The 18,590-nt window shown below is 41.1% G+C and overlaps 1 protein-coding gene across 1 annotated transcript in view; it reads left to right on the forward strand.

The window, feature by feature from the left end:
- The window catches only part of adamtsl3 (ADAMTS-like 3), a 240,538-nt gene that overhangs the window by 18,404 nt on the left and 203,544 nt on the right, over positions 1 to 18,590 (forward strand). Inside the window, exons 4-5 of the mRNA XM_041939250.1 lie at positions 16,197 to 16,201; positions 16,291 to 16,410. Coding sequence (XP_041795184.1) covers positions 16,197 to 16,201; positions 16,291 to 16,410 — 125 coding nt within the window. The remainder of the gene's footprint in view (positions 1 to 16,196; positions 16,202 to 16,290; positions 16,411 to 18,590) is intronic.

Below are 18,590 nucleotides of genomic sequence, written 5' to 3' on the forward strand. Positions count from 1 at the left end.
ACTACAGGCGCTTCGCCATATTTCCTCGTCTTAGCTTCCTGGTGACTTTCAATTGTCTCACTATCTCGTCTCTCTCCGCCTTTCTTTTCATCCCTGTTAAATATTTTTCCTTGGTGTCTCTTGGGGGTTTGTGCACTGCACTTCAGACACCGCTCTCTGCTGTGTGTGCGCATGTCTGTGCAAAAAAAAAATGTACACAATAGAGGTAATACTCCCTGCGCACACTCTGACAACGAGAGCGCCACTGCCGCCTGCTGTAGTGGATGTGCAATTACACTTTATTCTAGCACAGCAAGAAAAGCATGTGTCCCAGGGTCGCACGTTTTTACGCTTTATGGTGTAATAATCTCTAAGACAGTCCACAGGAGTTCATTTGCACTGAAACTCTCTTTTCCAATATCTTACAGATGAATGGTATTTTGGATATGAGAACATAGTTGGTGATTGTATTCCTTTTGGTGTGGTTGTAGAACAGTTGTTCTGGGAAGATGCCTTTTTGAAGAGGTGTATTTATAATCTTCAGGCCATGACTTGAAACACTGTCAAACACCCACTTAAAAACAAAAAAGTCAACACATGATGAGTTTGATTCAGTGACGGTCTTGCAGAACTCAGTTAATGTAATACAGTTTTATTGAGTTTGCTGAGGTCATCTGTATTCACGTCAGTAGCAGTGGTGGCTCTAATTGAGGTTATTTTGTTATTGAAGAATGCTGTTAGGTCTTCACAGTGTGATGCAGAGAACTGCAGACTGGTGGGGGCGATGTGGAGTAGCTGGTCAATAGTGGAGAATAATACTCCCCAGCATTCTCTGTAATAATCTTGGAAAAGTAATCCTTTCTTGCCAGATTTATTGCTTTGTTATAGACAGTCATGACTTCTTGTATAAATTACAATGATCTGTGAGCCCAGTTTTTCTCCATTTTTTTTCATCTTCTTAACAAATGATTTCAATCCCCTTCACACTGGGGAGGAAGTGTCATTAAGGAAGCCCGGTTTGGAAGCCTCACCTCTGATCCAGCGACGTTAGAACACATCCAGCATGCCAGACAAATCAGTGATGGAATGCCCTACAGTTGATGTTATCCTGTGTTATCTGTTTTCAGCACCTTGTACCGTAGGTGCTACAGTCAATGAATTGGTTATCCTCACAAATCTGATGCTGCGTTTCAATCCTTGTAACAGGCTGTGCAATTCTCTCAGTCAGGTGCTCACACTCCAGCAGTGTCCCTGTCCTAATCCCCATATCAGGTAGTCTTAGCAGTTGCATGTTGTTTTTATCATGTTTTTTTTACCTTAAATTATGTTTTTGCAGTTTTTCTCAAATGCTAAAACACATTTCACAAACGTTTCCTCTATGTTCCCCAATGTCTAAACACAACACCTTTTCTAAAGCTACATAAACGCAACCACACCTTCTCACTTCAAAACTCAAACTTTCACACCAAAAGAGCAGCTCAAAGCTTTCAAAAATGTAAACACTACACATCATTACAAACTACAACAAAACAATTGAAAACACAATGCTCAATATGTGAGAAGGTTCTTTGTTTCATAACTGCAAATGCATATTTTTAGAAACTTTACAGTAACGGATTATCTTAGATCTCTGTAGAGGATTAGGCATTTAGATTTATGAGTTTCATATGAAGAGTATAATCGATAGACAATACTGCATGTACACTACTGTAACACAACTCAATGCAAAAACAGAATCTATTGCACACAACAGTACTCTTGAAAACATGTTCAGGGTGTGAAGTTTTTTTATTTACTTTATTCACACCACAATCACTGTGCAGCATCATGTCGCTGAGCTGCATCGGGCCACGTCACCTCATCCACATCGCAGGCTACATTCTCTCTTGCCAGGCACTGCGGGAAAAACCTCCTGGAATGGCGAATCCATCCTTGGAAGGCCTACACTGGGATGTCAACACAGGCCAGCTCCATTGCCCTTAGGAGGTTCTCTCTAGTGTATGGTTGTCTGTCATAAACCTTCCATCTCCACGATGAGAAGAACTCCTCTGTAGGGTTCAGGAAAGGGGAGTAGGGTGGCAGACAGACGTTTAAAAACTGGTTACTGTTGGTGGTGAACCACTCTCTGATTTGGTTTGTTCTGTGGAAGCTGACATTGTCCCAAATGATCACATAAATGGGATGTGCGGGCCCAGGATGGTGTTGTTGGCAGTCCAGGAGGATGGCTCCTCTAGGAAGGTGAGGAGACGTTGGGTGTTGTAAGACCCAAGGACAGCATGCTGGTGGACAAGCCCCTCCGAACCCATGGCTGCACAAAGAGTAATATTATCCCCCCGTTGGCCAGGAACCTCAGTGATGGCTCTTTGGCCAATGATGTTACGGCCTCTTCCCCTGACTCTGCCTTCATCCATTGTGTTTGTTTGGAGTCTTCAGCAAACGGTGCACTCTGAACTTGCTTTGATACATGTGGTCATAGCTTTAGCAAGGGGTGGCTTCAATTTTGAGTCGTTGTGTGTAATGAAGGACGCCAGGTGTGTTCATTGTGTTCAGATATTGCTGACTGTGGCAAGCATTTTGCATCACATGAGCTTTCATTTGAGAATATGAGCAGAGTTCTTTTGCAGCTTGTGTTTGAGCAAGGAAAAATGTGTTTAGATTTATGAGAACGGAGGATTGTGTTTAGTGAATTGTGTCTTCATGTGATATGTGTTCATGATATTGGCAAATGATGGCTAGATTTAGTAAATGTGTTTAGACAACTGGTCATTTGGTTTAGAGGATTGGCTTTTGTGTTTTAGCATTTGAAAAAAACTGTAAGTAACTCTTCTGATCGGTGTCAGATCTGTACACACTAATAACGGTCATCTTGAAACACACTGAAATTGATATATTTCATCATTCAGTTTGGAGGACTTATTGGGTGTGTGATGCACTATATTTGCCCAATTTTGTTGTTGGATTGTCTTACAGTCTGACCCCCCTAGAGGTGGCTATGGGTGGGCGATATGGCAAAATGTAATGTAGCGTCATTTTATATCACCATAATGGTATATATCACAATACAGTACAGTACTAAATTCAGTTGAAGAAATGGTTTAGAATAGCCAATCCTTGTCCATTTGACAGAAGTCACCTTTTAATGAAAAGTTCTTTTCCCTCATCTTGGCTTGGTTGGGATGCCTCTTGCTCTGTATTTACAATTTCACTCTTCCCCCTCCAAGTTTTTTTTGTCATTATCTTCTTCTTGGTTGGCAACCCAGGATATCTCCAGTGGTATAAACAGTATTGTACGGTATAGACCATCACATTGCCTGACCCTATGAGAGGCTGTCTGAAATTCATTCTCTAGGACAGCAGGCCTAGAGTGTCATTCTTCTGAACTATACACACTTTTGCCATGCTCCATTACTGTTCTCAGTATACATGCTGCCACTTGGTGACATTATTAGAGAGTACAATGTGTGTTTCCATAGTTATGCAGATGACACACTGTGTCTCCACATCTCTGCTGAACGAAATGATGCTCCATTACGAACTGTCTTTTGGCAGTGAATAGATGAATGAGCAATCATTTCTTTAAGTTAAATGAGGCGCTTGCATTGGCTTCCTGTAACAATTGATTTTAAGGTCCTCTTTCTTCTATACAAAGTCCTCAGTGGGCTAAGACAGAGCTACATTGCTAACCCCCTTGTTCACTGCTTTCCTTAGTTAAAAGCTCTGGAACACGCTACCTATCAGGGAAGCCAGCTCATGAAATATTTTTAAATAAAAGCCAAAACCTTATCTCTTCTTCTGCTTTTGCCTTTAACTAGCCATGGCTTTGCCTTGCACTGCTGCACTTCTTTTATTTTTCTTGATTTTAATACATTCTATGTACTCTGTTTTGAACTTTATTTTACTACTATTATTCAGCGATTATATTTTCCATCTCATGCTATGCGTTGTCTTTATTTTCATCCTTATTCTACCTCATTTTTTTGTTATCAAGTGGGTTTTACTCTCCTTTCATGTGAAGCACTTGGCACATGTGACTTCTTTGTAGAGCACTTTGAGCTGCAATTCTTGCGTGAAAGGTGTTAAACAAATAAATAAACTTTACACAAATAAAGTTTATTATTATTCTGATGTGTTTGAATGCCATATTGTAACAATCACTTCGGTTCAAGCATACAGCAGTCTTGTAGGTGATGGTGTTTGATTTTTATGATTGATAAAATATTTAACCCGAGAAAAACGTAACTAGGGATGGAGGATGGTTTCAAAATTGGCAAGGTTTTTCAAAGTCATGTGGAGTATTTCCAATGTTAATACGGAAAGAATGTAAGCATAAACAGCAAATACTCGGGACCATTGCAGTTATTTTTGAAAAATGGAGTGGGAGCTTTATTTTTTACTTTGTGGGACTTTGGTATAACTAGCAGCTCGTTTAGGTTTTCTCTAAGTTATTTCCTTCACTTGCTGTCACCACACACATTTCTTATTGCAAGAGTACCGACTTTACAGCAATCTACTGCCAATAAGAAACTCAACAACTCTTTCTAAGAGGAAATAACAGCATAGTGAAAATTAGTTCAAACTGATTCAGTTCTTTTACAAATGTCTGTATTTTTTTGGGAAAAATAAGGAAAAACATTGCTAATCAGTTTTTGCCTTTCCAGCACGATGCTGGTGTAGGGTGGTGGTTGGTTCTTCCAGCACTTTAGCAGTTATCTTGCCATGAGCCAATCAGATTGTCATGAAATTTGGTATGACATTACCAAATTTCATACCAAATGTTGACAGTCCACAGTGGAGGTTTGCTGACCCATGATGTTTCATCCTGTGCCATAATCATGTAAAAATGCTAGTTTTTTATATATGTCATGATCTCAAAGCCAGAGCATCAGTATATTGTTAATTCTGTCCAAGTGTTTTATAGAGCGTAATGATCATTTTGTCTTCTAGAGGCTGCTTTTCGTTTTCTCTTAGTAATGGGGTTTGTTTTAGAAAATACATCCTAATTTGATGCTTACCTTTTTTTTTTTTTACTGGATTTTGTTTCACTTTTTTTCACCTTCAAGTCAGCTTGTTGGATTCTTTCTGCTATGATACCAACTGTCCTGTCCTGTCTGTGTTGCTAAAAACCCAGTCTGCATAGTATGGACTTACCTTTCATGGCTGTATCACTCCAGAGTTTGGGTTTCACCCAAAGATCATCACCCGTTAATAAAAGCCCATTCATGGACATAAACATCCCTGATTAAGAACGACTTTTTCACTCTTCATTTCCTCAGTAAAAACGGATGGAAAACTGCCCAGAGATGCAGACACACACTGCTTCCAAGTGCAGCAGCAGGTCTAAACATTGAATTATTACTATATGTTTCTGCTTTACTCTCTGTGTATATCTGTCTTGCCAAGCCACACACTGATTGTAGTTTTAAATAGGACTCAGAACAAGAGTTACTGACAGTAATGTGGGTGTAAAAAGTAGGTGTAGTAGTAGGTGATCACACTTAAACGTTCAGCTCTTTTTGTAAGTAGGAAACATCTTCGTCAACATAAGCCAATGCAATAGTTAAACTAAAGACTGTATGGACAGAAGTGTCCCTGTAAACTTCAGTGGTGTACTAGGTGTTCGGGGTCAAAATAGATCCTGTATATTTAGACGCGATGAGATCAAAGCCCTTCATCCACTCTTTCAGCCTCTATAATAAGAAAAGATTATCTTACAGCGGTCAGCCTTGTACGCTGAATTAGATAGAGAGGGAAGAGGGAAGGACAAAATACATTGTGTGCCTGTTTTATGTGTTGACAATCCATCAGGTTCATTTACAGGAGAGAAGTGTAGAGACCAGTTTCTGGGTCCTAAAGAGAATAGGTGTGCATTGTTAACCCAGATTATTTTAAAGAGGTATTGCACTTCACTTAAGTTGTGGGACCAACATAAGACTAATAGTCAAGTCAAAGCTGCGGATGCAGAGATAGCCTGAGTTTTAGTCATCCTAATATGGGTTACATTTGTCATAAAGAAACAAACAACATATTTTTGTTAGAGCTTCCCTGTCCATGTCTTTCAAACTCCACACCTTCAGTTTGAAACATACTCTTTCCATTATAAAGCTGTGGTCTTCAAGCCCAATCACTATGACATCATCTGGAGTAGTTCCTTAGATTTTAGAAAGCTCCCCCAGAGCTACAGAAAACACCTGTTTTCACAAGCTGAGCGGTACTCGGCAGAGTGCCCCTTTAATTAAAATATGAAATCATAGATAATTGCAGTTTTTACATGTTAAATTAGAATACAAGTTCTTAGAAATCTGGGGTAGCAATTTCCTGGTAAGCACAGAAATTCAACTTGGTCTGATGTTGTGTTTAATGAAAACCAGCTTTGCCGGCAGCATTAAGAATGGGAATGCCATGGCATTATCCATGTAATTGCACCGTTTCATGTCAGTCCCCCATCAGCTGTCAGCTCTGTATTCTCTAAAGACATAAAATGCCCCCAAAATGCAACCTAGCTACAGCCATTAAAAATAACAATCCATACCATCCATACTTAGCTCTTATCTTTGACATTATGCTAGCAAGTCTGGTGCTAGTACGAAAAACATTAACAGTGGTAGGCATAAATCCAAGGCTGGTGTATTTCCAATCAGTCCCCACTTCAATTGAGAGAGACATAATGCGTCTGCCTCAACATATCGACTGAGATGCTGATGGCAAACCCACTGACATAACCAAGGCTGTTGTATAGGTGCTATAAAATAAAACAGTGACGTGCAAGGGAGGAAACACTTCAAACCTCACCAAGCACATCAGTGATAGACACCAGGACCCTTCCAGTTAGTGGAGAACATGACAGGTCAGCAAATGAGCTCGCTGGCTAGCAAGCCGCTGAAGACAATGATCCCACTGTAAATTTAGCGAATGTAAAACTGCTCATAGTAAACATAAAAAATAACCTTAAAAAAATATTGGTTAGGTTATGGGAGCAACGTTTAGGTGGAGATAGACGGCTGGTAGAATCATGGGTTGTAGAATTTGAGCATTGTGCAGGGACAGGTCTATGAAACATAATATATTATATTTAACCAAATAAAAATAACCATAGAGTCGTTTTAGCAATTTTCCCCAATATCTATGAAATTAAATAATTTAATTGAAAATGCATTTTGTTCCCTCGTGGTTTTGCAACAGCATACTGTATGCCAACATTTCAGACCTCTTGTTTTAATTACAGGGTTCAAGTGAAACCACCAAGCCATCAGCCAGAAAAAAAATACATTTTGGTATTGTGACAAAATTACAGGGAACCCACAAAAATGGACTTAGTTGCTGGCAAACTGGCAGTGCTGAGATTTTGCTTACAACTGTTAAGGGCAAAACAAAACAAAATAACCTGCCTTCCCCACAGGAATTCATCTAACATGAACATAATGTCATGCCAGGAACACACAGGAGGTGGAAGCACAGCAAAGCGCCTTAATAGGTCAGTTTTTGTGTGAGCAGTAGCCTGGCTCTTCACATGAAAAGCCATTTCTGCGAGCCGATCAACAAGCAATGCTGTTCCTCTGCTGTTTTCTAATTACACATAGAGTTGATCATTATAATAACCTCGTGAATTTATGACATAATGCTTTATATGTGTTCTTGAATAAGGGGGCAATGCTTTTTCTTCTGCGCTCCTCTCCTGCCTGTGTGTGTGCCTGCTGCTAAATAATATAGTGGATGGGCAGCTTTTGAAATTTCATCATGTCAGGGAGGAAGAATTGGAGGAATTGAAACTGCAGGAGAACAGCAGGGTGAGGGCCAGGAAAATCTCTCAGGGTTGGCAAGCATGGGATGCATATTCACCATTTATCAGAATCCAATCATTTATATTGGTGCTGGTCAATGAGTGGCCCATGGGCCACATCCAGCTCTCCAAAGCTTCCCATCCAGCCCACAGAATATTAAAGAATTCAGAAAATTAGCTTGCCAACTCCTGGAAACAAGCCAAAAACTTTCATTCATAATTCATAGTTCACCCGTTCACAGAAAACTCTATCCTCTCTTCTCCGTGGACCCACCATCTAACTGCTCACCATCAAGTTGAGAACCCCTGATTTATATCATCTATTATATATAATTTATATCAATCATAAATAATAGATTATCATTGTGTGTTCTTGCCAGATTTGCTTGCATGGAGAAAACAGCTGAACGCCAAAACCATCACTGCAGATGGCGAGCTGGCCGTATGCTGTGGCATGCTCTGTCTGAACAGCCCGATTGGTTAACACAGGCACCAAGTGGCCAGTGTTTCAGCTTTCTCTGCTTCCACTGATGCCCACTTTAAGGTGGTGTTGCACAATATTCCAACGGGACAGAGTAACAGCACAGGATGAGAAAGAGAAAGTGTTTAGGGGTTAGTTCAGTCTCTGAATGCACCTCAAATAAACCTGATTTAAAATCAGTCATTCTCGACAACTGAGCCTCCCTCTGTTTCTCACACAAGGCTACATTTTATATGATCAATGATCAAGGTAACTTGAAGCAGCAAAAACTCAGTGAGACAATTTTGAGGGAGGATCAAAGGAGTCGTCACCAGCCCTCATGTCAACGGTCTGATGCATATATATTGTTTATTGTTTATTGTATAGAAATGTTGTAGAAGCCCTGCTCAGTATTTGTGGTCAGTTGCTGTAGCTGAACAGTCATATCTTACATCCTTCTTGATGTGAACAAACTCAAGCTTTGATTTCTGACTACACAGGAGCCTCACTAATAGCTTGAACAAGTAATCCCTCCCACTCTATGTAGCAGCTGCCTCCACTGGGACACTATGTTGTCCCTTGGGATGGGGGTTGCCCTCCTTGTATTATTATCCCAGTATTGGCTCCTCTGAAGTAAGCCAGTGATCCAGCGTGAGCCGGCCGCTGCAGGGTGGCATGTTGAAGGGTGTCCTGACACCGTCCTTCCACTGGTGTGTAAACTCAATTAGGGGAGCTGCTCTTTGCCGCACTGCATGGCTACAACTCAGTAAGTTCACAGCAGGAAACCTGACTTTCTGTCAGTGTGTGGGTGTATGTGTGTGTGTGGCCGAGTAGGGGTGGCTGTGACTCAGGAGATAGAGTGGGCTGTTCACTATTCAGAAGTTCGGTGGTTCAGTCCCTGGCTCCTCCAGTCTGCATGCCGACATGTCCTTCGGCAGTGAAACCCAAATTCCATCACAGCGCCATCGCTTTGTGAATGGGTGAACATGGCAAGTGCTTTGAGTGGTCGGTAGACGAGAGAAGAGGTATAGAAATGCAGTCCATTTACCATTTAGTATGGACGTAGTCAAATCATGCCCCTTTCAGGCATGACTTTGTGTTTTCAGTGTCACCCCTCTCATTCTGTTCATGCTGACCCTGAATAGAACGGTGTATCAGAACAAACAGCTGTCAGAATAACTGCTCAAATTCTCTCACACAATGGGTGAGTCAACAGCTGTTGAAATAAATTGTAGGCAGTTAGAGAAGCACTTTTCTCAGTCTAGTGCACCAAAGAGAGTGGCAAAAACTAACAAGCCACAGTTGCTTTCTTTGAACCTGCGTAATAAAGTCATATTTTTGATGTTAAGATGGAATCAAATGACTGATAAAAAGTGGCTACTCTTGTTATTGGCCCAAGGAGTAAACACAGTCCTACCGTAGATACTAGACTAGACAATAATGTTCAAAACTCAGACTGCTAAAGCCTCAAATTCAGACTGTGAATACATTTTTGCACAAAATGAGAACTGTGCATTTTGTTTCCTATTACCTACACTGGAAGCAGTTTAGGAACCAATCTCTTAATGGACAGTATGAACTAGACTGTAGAAAACATGGACGTTGTCTCTGTGACGTCACCCATAGGTCTCTGAAGAGCCATTGTGAAGCTCGGTGACAGTGGCCCTGGCCATCGCCATCTTTGCAGTGCCTGACTCTGCCAAACTCTTGACTAATCCAAAAATTGTTCAAAGAGGTGGAGCTCGGGTGGAGCTGAGGTGGGCCAATTGAAGCCTGGTTGCTGAAACCCAGTGGTTAGCTGTCACTCAAAGTGGCCATGCCCATAATTATTAATAGCTTTAAAATTAAAGTTATGTTTAAAGGTGTGAGTTATATAAAAACAAATCACAAATCAGGGAAATTCACTATAGAGACCAAAACCATTTTTGTACAAGGCTGTAAACATGTCTATTTTTGCTGTAAATTGGGCATTTTAATATGGTGGTCTATGGGGATTGATTCATTTTAGCAGCCAGCCTCAAGTGGCCGTTTGACGAACTGCAGTTTTCAGCCTTCATTTTTTGGGATGAACATGAGGACTCATTATAGCAAGTATAACCTGTGTTTCAATTTATATATGGGTACCTAACTATTGTTTTAAGATTCTTAACCCATCCTTTAATGTAGTCTTTTCTATCAATAATCTCCACCAGCACTGGAGACACAAGCAGCTCATACAGAGCTCTCATCAATTCCCATCTTGTTTCCACCAGCCCAACAGCTATTAAAGTCAACAGATATTTTCTCACGGGCTAGAGCCTAAACCAGAGCTAAAAGGATGGTGGGCTAAAATGTGCCAAGTGGACACAAACATGACTGCCTCGGTGTTTGCTGGACGTTTAAGTTGGAAATATATATTACCTGTAAACTATAAGGTGAGGATACGTGGTGTCTGTTTGTAGTCAACTTATCTTTTTCCCATTGAGAAGGAACACCTGTTCAGGTGGGATGTCAGCATCCATTACTCCTGCACTAAATGCTCAACTCTGTTTTTGATCATTGTACCCCCTGCTGTGTCTCTATGTAGGGATTAACATTAAATAGTGCAGGACACCAAAACCAACCCTTATGAGTCTTTGTTCTCCTTAGAAATCATGTGTGAAGCCAAATGATGCAAATCTTTTTGCTCATGTGCAGGCTTTTGTAAGTCTAATCTAAGACCGTTTTAATGCAACATCATTGACCTTGATGAAGAGGGACAGCAGATCAATCCAGTCCATTACTTCTTGAACCCAGTTTTTGAGTTCTTTGTTTGGTGCTCTACTGCCTGAAGCTGCTGGTACGATAAAACCTAACCTGCATTCTGCTTAGTTTTGGTTATGGCTACACAGCAGCTGTAGTTGGTTGGCCTTGATGTGCTGGGCAGCTGGAACAAAACCCAAAACCTGTCTGCTCTTGTATGGTGTGAGACTGTAACCCATTACCTAGGGGACAATAGGCCAGGGGAGAGGACTAACAAATAAACTCCTAAAACCTCCAGGAGTCAGAAATGCAAATTGCAGCCTCACCCTGTGAAACAGTTTCATGCTACTGAAAATGCAACAGCTTCGTTGAACAAAACAACGGTCTGCATGGAAAAGGTCAGATTGAACAACACCGAGTGGGAGTGGGTTATGGGGCAACACTGACAGTGGTGAATGATGAGTGGAAATGACCATTTCTTAGTTTTACACTCGTTTGGGGCACTACCTCTAAAAATGAATAACCAAATTAATTCAGCGAATCCGCTGAATCAGCCTAATAACGCAAGTTGTGACATCTCGATTAAATTGATCCGTCTCTACTTCAAGGGAATACGTGGGACAACTTGGTCTAAATGAGAATTTATTAACCCTACCGTCTATTAACACAGGATAAATAACATGATAAATGAATCCAGTCATGAGCAGAAAATAAGACGATTTGCAGCTCCAGATGTGGAAAAAGAGCAGAACTAAAGAAAGAGTAAGCAAGAGTAACAGGAAGCGTAAGCGTGTGTAAGAGTAATTGTTCAAAAGGCATCTGCCGTTTTATCCTCACAGTATACGGTGTGTGCTGTGGGTGTGGTCATGGTTGTTGCAGCCAATCAGGTGCATTCTCTCTTCTCCTTCGTTTCAACTGGAGAAGAGAACATACCCTTTATAAAACTTCTCATTGTTTAGGGTCTACGCTCAAAGTATCCGACCTCCACAATGACCCATTAAACACTATAAATAAAAACAATATGTGAAACTAACTCTACTGTTAATAAAAGAACACACACGTGATTTTTCTGGCAGTACCTCATTCAAAACGTTCAGCCTAATACACATGATCACTTGACCAAAGGGGAATGAACGCTTCCCAGCTTTACTACTAAGTGAGATTACGCAGTTATTAATACCATACCATACCTTAATACCACTGAGATTAATCAGTAATATATGCTGGTAGTGCAGGACTAACTATACATGACCAGTAGATAGCAGTATGGTCACATGGTAGAACTACACTATTACTACATGTAAACAACAGTTTACAAATGGGCTTAGAATGGACAATAAAGATGGGAGTCATTTTCCCTTTAATGGGATCCTTCACACCTTTGTGATACTACCAGCTATATTGATGTTGCCTTCTCTGGGGAAGCAACCAGTCATTATCAATCAGAGATGAGGTCTTACTGCTCTTCCATTGTAGAAGGAATCCCATTTTCATTTTGTGGAGATTTTGAGTCCTGTTTATCTCATCTCTGTCGAGTGAATGACTCCTCCACTCTGTTTAATGTCAGCATGATGGTTTTGTGGTAAGTGGTTGAAAGGATCCTTGGGCCCATAAACAAAATAAATGTACCCACCATGACCTCCTCAATGGCTTATCCACAATGCTGAGCTGTGTCCACTAGATTTACTCATTGATTTCTACTTTAGTACCAACTGTGTGATCAGTGGCACGCTCTTCACACACATAGACATCCATAAACTTGGAGATCCCCTGAATGGCACACTGTCAATTGACCTCTTCATTATTCTCTACAAATGATGAAGATCTATACAAGATACAGATGTAAACAGCAACCACTACCTGATGATAACAAAGATCAGGCTAAGGCTACGAGCCAAGTCTTTGATGCCGTCAAAAAAGGCAGCTTTTAGCATAGAGCTCAAGAATCAATTTATTCTACTAGTGACACAGATTAGGGCCGGTGCACAGTCCAATCTTCCTGGAATAACATCAAGAACATCTAAACTGAAACATCAAAGAAAGACCTTGATTTCAGAGGGAAGAGAAGGAAAAGTTGTTAACAGACAGAAAGAGAAGAAAAACTGTATGCAAAATCACACTGGCTCATAGAGCAAGTATGATAAGAGTATAAAATCGAAATCTTTTTGAACGAGGTGTTTCCAGAGAGATAGGAGATCCAAGAACTAGCTAGTGAGGCAGAACAGGCTGCAGCAAGAGGGGAAGTAAACACAGCGTGCACAATCACAAGTCACTCTGTGGCCAGACAGTAACAACACAGGACCGTAAATATACTGAGCGCTTTTACAGCACAAGCCTACATTCACCCATTCAAACACACATTCATACTACGTGGCTACACACCGACGCAGCACAGCATCAGGAGCAATTTGGGGTTCAGTATCTTGCCGAAGAAGAGCCCGAAGTACCGAAGGATACTTGGCCATGTAGCCAGGGATTGAACCACCGACCTTCTGATAAGTGGGCGACCACTCTACCTACCGAGCAACAGCCGCCCCAAGACCTATAAAAGACAGTTTTTCATGACTTTTGATGGGTCTGGATGTGCAAAGTACAGAGGTTCTAAATTTGTCCCCTCCACCCTCAGATAAGACTACGGGCAGGCCTTACTGTCAAAGTGCCAAGCAGAACCTGAGTGACTACATCAGCTATAAAACAAGTCTTTCAATCTATTGCAGGATATTCCTGAAAAAAAAAAGCTTTACAACACAAGTCAGCTTTCACACATTCACACACACATTCAAACCCTGGTGGCAGAGGCTACCATGCGAGGTGCCCCCTGCTCAGGAACGGCATCTGGAGCAGTTTGGGGCCCAGTATGTTGATTTAACATCTTTTCCACAAGTTCTATGAAACATTTTGAGTGCAGTGTGATCCTTGATAGCTTTGTCTTTTAAAGTGAGGTCTGGTGTAAGGCAGGTCTGCATTCTCTCTCCAGTCCTCTTTGCCATCCTAATTGACTGGATCATGTGTCAAACAACACCTTGCTGTTCTCAGGGAATCCAGTGGATCCTCTTCTCCCACTTACAAATTACAATTGATGGAGTGGTGCAGGGGCACATTGATAACTTTACCTTTATCTTGGGGAACATTAACAATAGTAACAATGGAGCTAAGGAAGTAGTCCACCTCATCTGGAATTCTAAAGTCTATAGCCTCAAGACAAAAACAAGAGCATGAAGTATTCACTAAGTGCTGTAGGGCTCATCAAAAATGAACAAAACAAAGTTAATGCACATTTTAGTACATATCTACTTCCCTGACCTAACCTCAAATGAGAACCTGTATAAGATTACAGAGCACAACATATAGCCAGTGGAGAATCAGTGGTATATTGTGTGTTTTTCAAATTATTACACCTGCGTTGCCAAAAATATACTTCATTGTGGTCAATCAGTAACGTAAATTTGATAGAGAGAGAGAGAGAGAGAGAGGGAGAGAGAGAGAGAGAGAGAGACTTCCATGTCTGCCCCTCAAAGTGGCTCTAAAAGCCTTCAGAATACACCACTCCCACTAATCTTAATGGTAGATCATGCCTCTTGCATACAATTCAAGTGGCCTGGACACACACACACACACACACACACACTTAATGAGAGTGTGTCTCTCTCCCCTCTCTCCGGGGAGCCCTCTAAATGCCACATGCCAGTTATTTCTATCCAGTGTGCAGCACACTCTGAGTCTCTGTTTGCCTGATAATCAGGCTTCCCCTTGGATTATGCTGATCATCTAAATATCCAGCATTAGAATAGAAATAGAAATAGAAAATATTCAAATAAAGTGTAGCAGAAGAAGAATCAGCAGAGGGTTTGGTCATATTGGAGATCAGCTTTCCTCTCCTGTGAGCTGAGAAAGAGGAATGGTGGAGGGGGCGGGGATCCTGGCCTAGGGGGGATGATTTCACAGCCTCTGTTTAGAAAACACCAGAGAGGTCCAGGTTTTAGCTCACTAGATTAACCTGGGAGTGACTGACATCAGATTTATTACCCATGATCCAGCACCAAAGGGTTCAAGGGTGTGTGTGTGTGTGTGTGCGTGTGTGTGTGTGCATGTGTGTGCGTGTGTGTGTGTTTGTTAATGTTATTACATTATATGCTTTATGAAGGAAATGGTAGGGTTTGTTGCTTCTTGAAGGAAATGTTAGAAGAGGCTGTTAAATCTAGTCTGTGGTTTAGGCCTCCACCTTCAGCACCCTCTAAATTTTCCACCCCCTACCCCGAACAAGGGTCTGTATCCAATCCCTACTTTCATCTTTTGACTCTACCTCGTTATTTTCTACCCCCTACCCGAACCAGGGTTTGTATTCCCACCCCACTTTTTTTTTTTGGTGCAGTTGGTGAGAGGCAGGTGTAGATGATGGTAGTGCGGCAATCGGCAGTTACATGTGGCATCTAGGCCTGTGGTAGCATTGTAGCAGCTAACAATAGCTAAAGCGGTGAGAGTATGATAGTATCTTAGCAGTTAGTATTGGTCGCTAGCAATTAACATTAACAGTATAGGTGAATCTAGCTTTATTGTCTTCTTCTGTTCCTCTTAGCAGGTAGCGGTTAGCACGTAACATTAGCTAAATGGTAGCATCAGAACTGTTTTGTCTTCTTCTGCTCTTCTTAGCGGTTAGCATTAGCATTAGCAATAGTTAAATGGTAGCATCGGTACTGGCCACTACCTGGAGCATCTCTGGGTCAGTTGAATGTGGCGGTGCTGTTTGGATTGTGTAGGAGCAGTGTGAACTGGCACTAGGGGGGGTGACTCTGGGACGCCGGAGTTCACTGCCTAACCTCCTGGAGGTGTAGTGGGACTAAGTAGGCGAAACGCTGTTGAAGGGAGGTTTCCACCTGATGACCCCCAGAGACGTGTTAGGAATCACTGCTCTTTGGCAGGTATAGAGGCAGATTAGAGCTCCAAGGTTCTTCACTGAGAATGAATCCTCTTTTTGAGCACAAGTATCTTGTGTTTAAATTAACTATTGTGGGGACATAAATCTGTCTTGCCTGCCCTATGTGGACAAAAAAAAAGTCCCCACAATGTAAAGAATTACATTTTAGGATGAAAACTTGAGTTGAGGTTAGGGTAAGGTTAGCTTTGGGTTCGGTCAGGGTTATGGTCTGATTATAATTTGAGTAAGTCTTCAGGAAATGAAATCTATAAATCTATAAATCTATGCAATGTCCCCAAATGTGATTGAAACATAACTATGTGGGTGTGTGTCAATTCTTCCAGATATGGTGAATGATCATTATCTGGATTTAGTGTTACACCCATGCACTTTTCCTGGATACTGATTAATTGAAATTTTGTGTGTGTGTGTTGTCAGTGTGCAGATAGTCAGCCCCAGAGTGCAGTGTTCCTGCCAGAGTTCGCCCTCTCACCTCAGGGCAGCTTCATGGAGGATGCCACAGAAGATCAGTTTCTAACCTACAGATACGACGACCAGGTGAGTCACACACTCTTTAGTGTTGCGTGACCGCTGTGGGTTTGCAGTTTGCAGCCCTAACTTTTTGAACTGAAACGTCATCAGTTGCTGTTGATTGCTCCGATGTTGTTTCTTTACCTAAACTTCCTGGTTTCCTGGTGATTTTAAAGTTTGTTTTGCAGGTGCACTCCAGTGTTTAGGCTAAGTGGTGTTGACAGAAGTTGATTTCCTAACATCTGTGAAGTGTTGAGCATCAACATTTGGCAGCTTTTTCCTTCCATAAAGAATCCACAGACCTTATTCCAAGTGAAAAAAGTGTGTTTAGTGCAAATTCCAGCAGACCATATACAAAACTACTGGACCGGTAAAAACTTTAGTGCAGACAGAGACAACATGACAATGGAAATTCTAATTATACTATTCAAATTATAATTACACTATTCAATATAGGATTTCATTCATCCAGTGCATGTACACATTTCACATAATGTGGAAGATGTGGAAGCTATCTGAACATTGTTGGCAGTGTCTTATGATTTTCTCTATCAAAATAATGTGATGCTATGACTCCTCTCATCCCACAGTTATTTTGGCAGTGCTGTAAACAGATGGGGCTAAAACAGGGACTTTAAATTTTGGCCTTGAAACCAAAACCTGAACTGAAAAAGGAAACATTGGCATTGAAACATTGGATTTTTTTTATTGGCACTGAAACAAGTTCTACTGAAATTAAAACATAAAAAAAATTCATTTTATTTTTAAATTGTTTTATTTTGATATTAAGCAATGTCTTTTTTTAATGACTTCTTTTTTTTTTAATACTGCCAGTTTTTTTTTTCAGTGTCACAGGTTCTCACTTTCAACTTTCTGTCACAGATGGAGAGGAGGGGTTTGAGGGGAGGGCCAAGGAGAGTGTAGTCGACATATATACATTCTAATGAGAACAAATGTCATTCCTGAACCCAGGGACTGCTCCGAGGCCTCTGACATGACCACACGCCTGCCTCTGTTGGCCTGTACAGACTAACATGTGGTGTGAGAGGTGAACTCCTAAATGCTGCATCATTTTTAGTTCGTCTATTAAAGGTGGGAAAGTCTTTCCTCATCCATTTAGGCTGCTCCAAGCAGCTGGCTTGACCGCAGTCTCTGACATGGCCTCACATGTACGGCTCTGGCTTATCACGACAACAATAAGAACTGCCATAGCAGAAGGAATGGAAACAGTTGAGGACGTTAAGCTCTATTCTCTACATGTTCCCCTGGCAGCTTCTGGGTCCCAGTGCAGCTACACCAGTTGTTCCATTGATATTTACGGCAGTGACTGACAGTTAAGATAACTGGTGTTGATGAGGGTCATTATCTGACTAACAGAAAAAGAGCATAGAACGTTTGTGACAGCGTGCAGCTTTTTATTGAAGTTGCTTATTAAAGTTATTGATTTAACCCTTTAACGCTGATTGTCGCGAATTCAAATCATACCGCTTTAATCCACATTGCAGCAGAATCGAGCATGCATTCCTCTAATGCCGGTTTGTGCATATTCAACACACACCTAGGAACCTTTGCAAGCACTCGTTTCTCGTCGGACCGGTTAAAGTGAAAGAACCCCTGTTCTAATTGTTGTTAAAATGTAATGGTTGTAAGCCAATTTTGTGGCTGTTTTGATGAAATAAATGAATTTTGAATACACAAAAAGATGTTTTTACTGCATTTAAGCGTTGAAAGAAGTGGACATATACTGTTTGTTTGAACCCTATTCTAGTTAAATTTATATCTATTGTATGTGCTACAGAAAAAAATAACAAACTCCTTCTAATTTAGGATCAATTTGAAAGCAAAAACACAAAGAATTCATTTTTAAAATAAATTCAGGTGTCAAGGGGTTAAGTTAACTGTGTCTTACAGTCTTCTCCCTTTATGAGAATAATAAATACTGAACAATATCACTAGTTAAGTGTTTTTAGTAGAAATTAGAAGTTGGAGTGTGTGAAAAAAGGCGCTCTGCTGTGTTGTTATTAACGTTATGTCTCCAGCAGTGAAGAACAGCCTCTTTGCTGCAAAGCTAGTACCAGGGAAAGCCATCATTATCCAAAACACTGTACTGGCTCAGGGCTTTTGAAATGAAACAGACAAAGCTGAGTTATTTTATTCCCCCTGCCAGAGTGGGTTTGTTAGTGCTTCAGTCGGGTGCTCTGCTCGGC

The sequence above is a fragment of the Chelmon rostratus genome, chromosome 1 (genome assembly GCF_017976325.1).
Source record: "Chelmon rostratus isolate fCheRos1 chromosome 1, fCheRos1.pri, whole genome shotgun sequence".
In the NCBI taxonomy this organism is placed as follows: domain Eukaryota; kingdom Metazoa; phylum Chordata; class Actinopteri; order Chaetodontiformes; family Chaetodontidae; genus Chelmon; species Chelmon rostratus.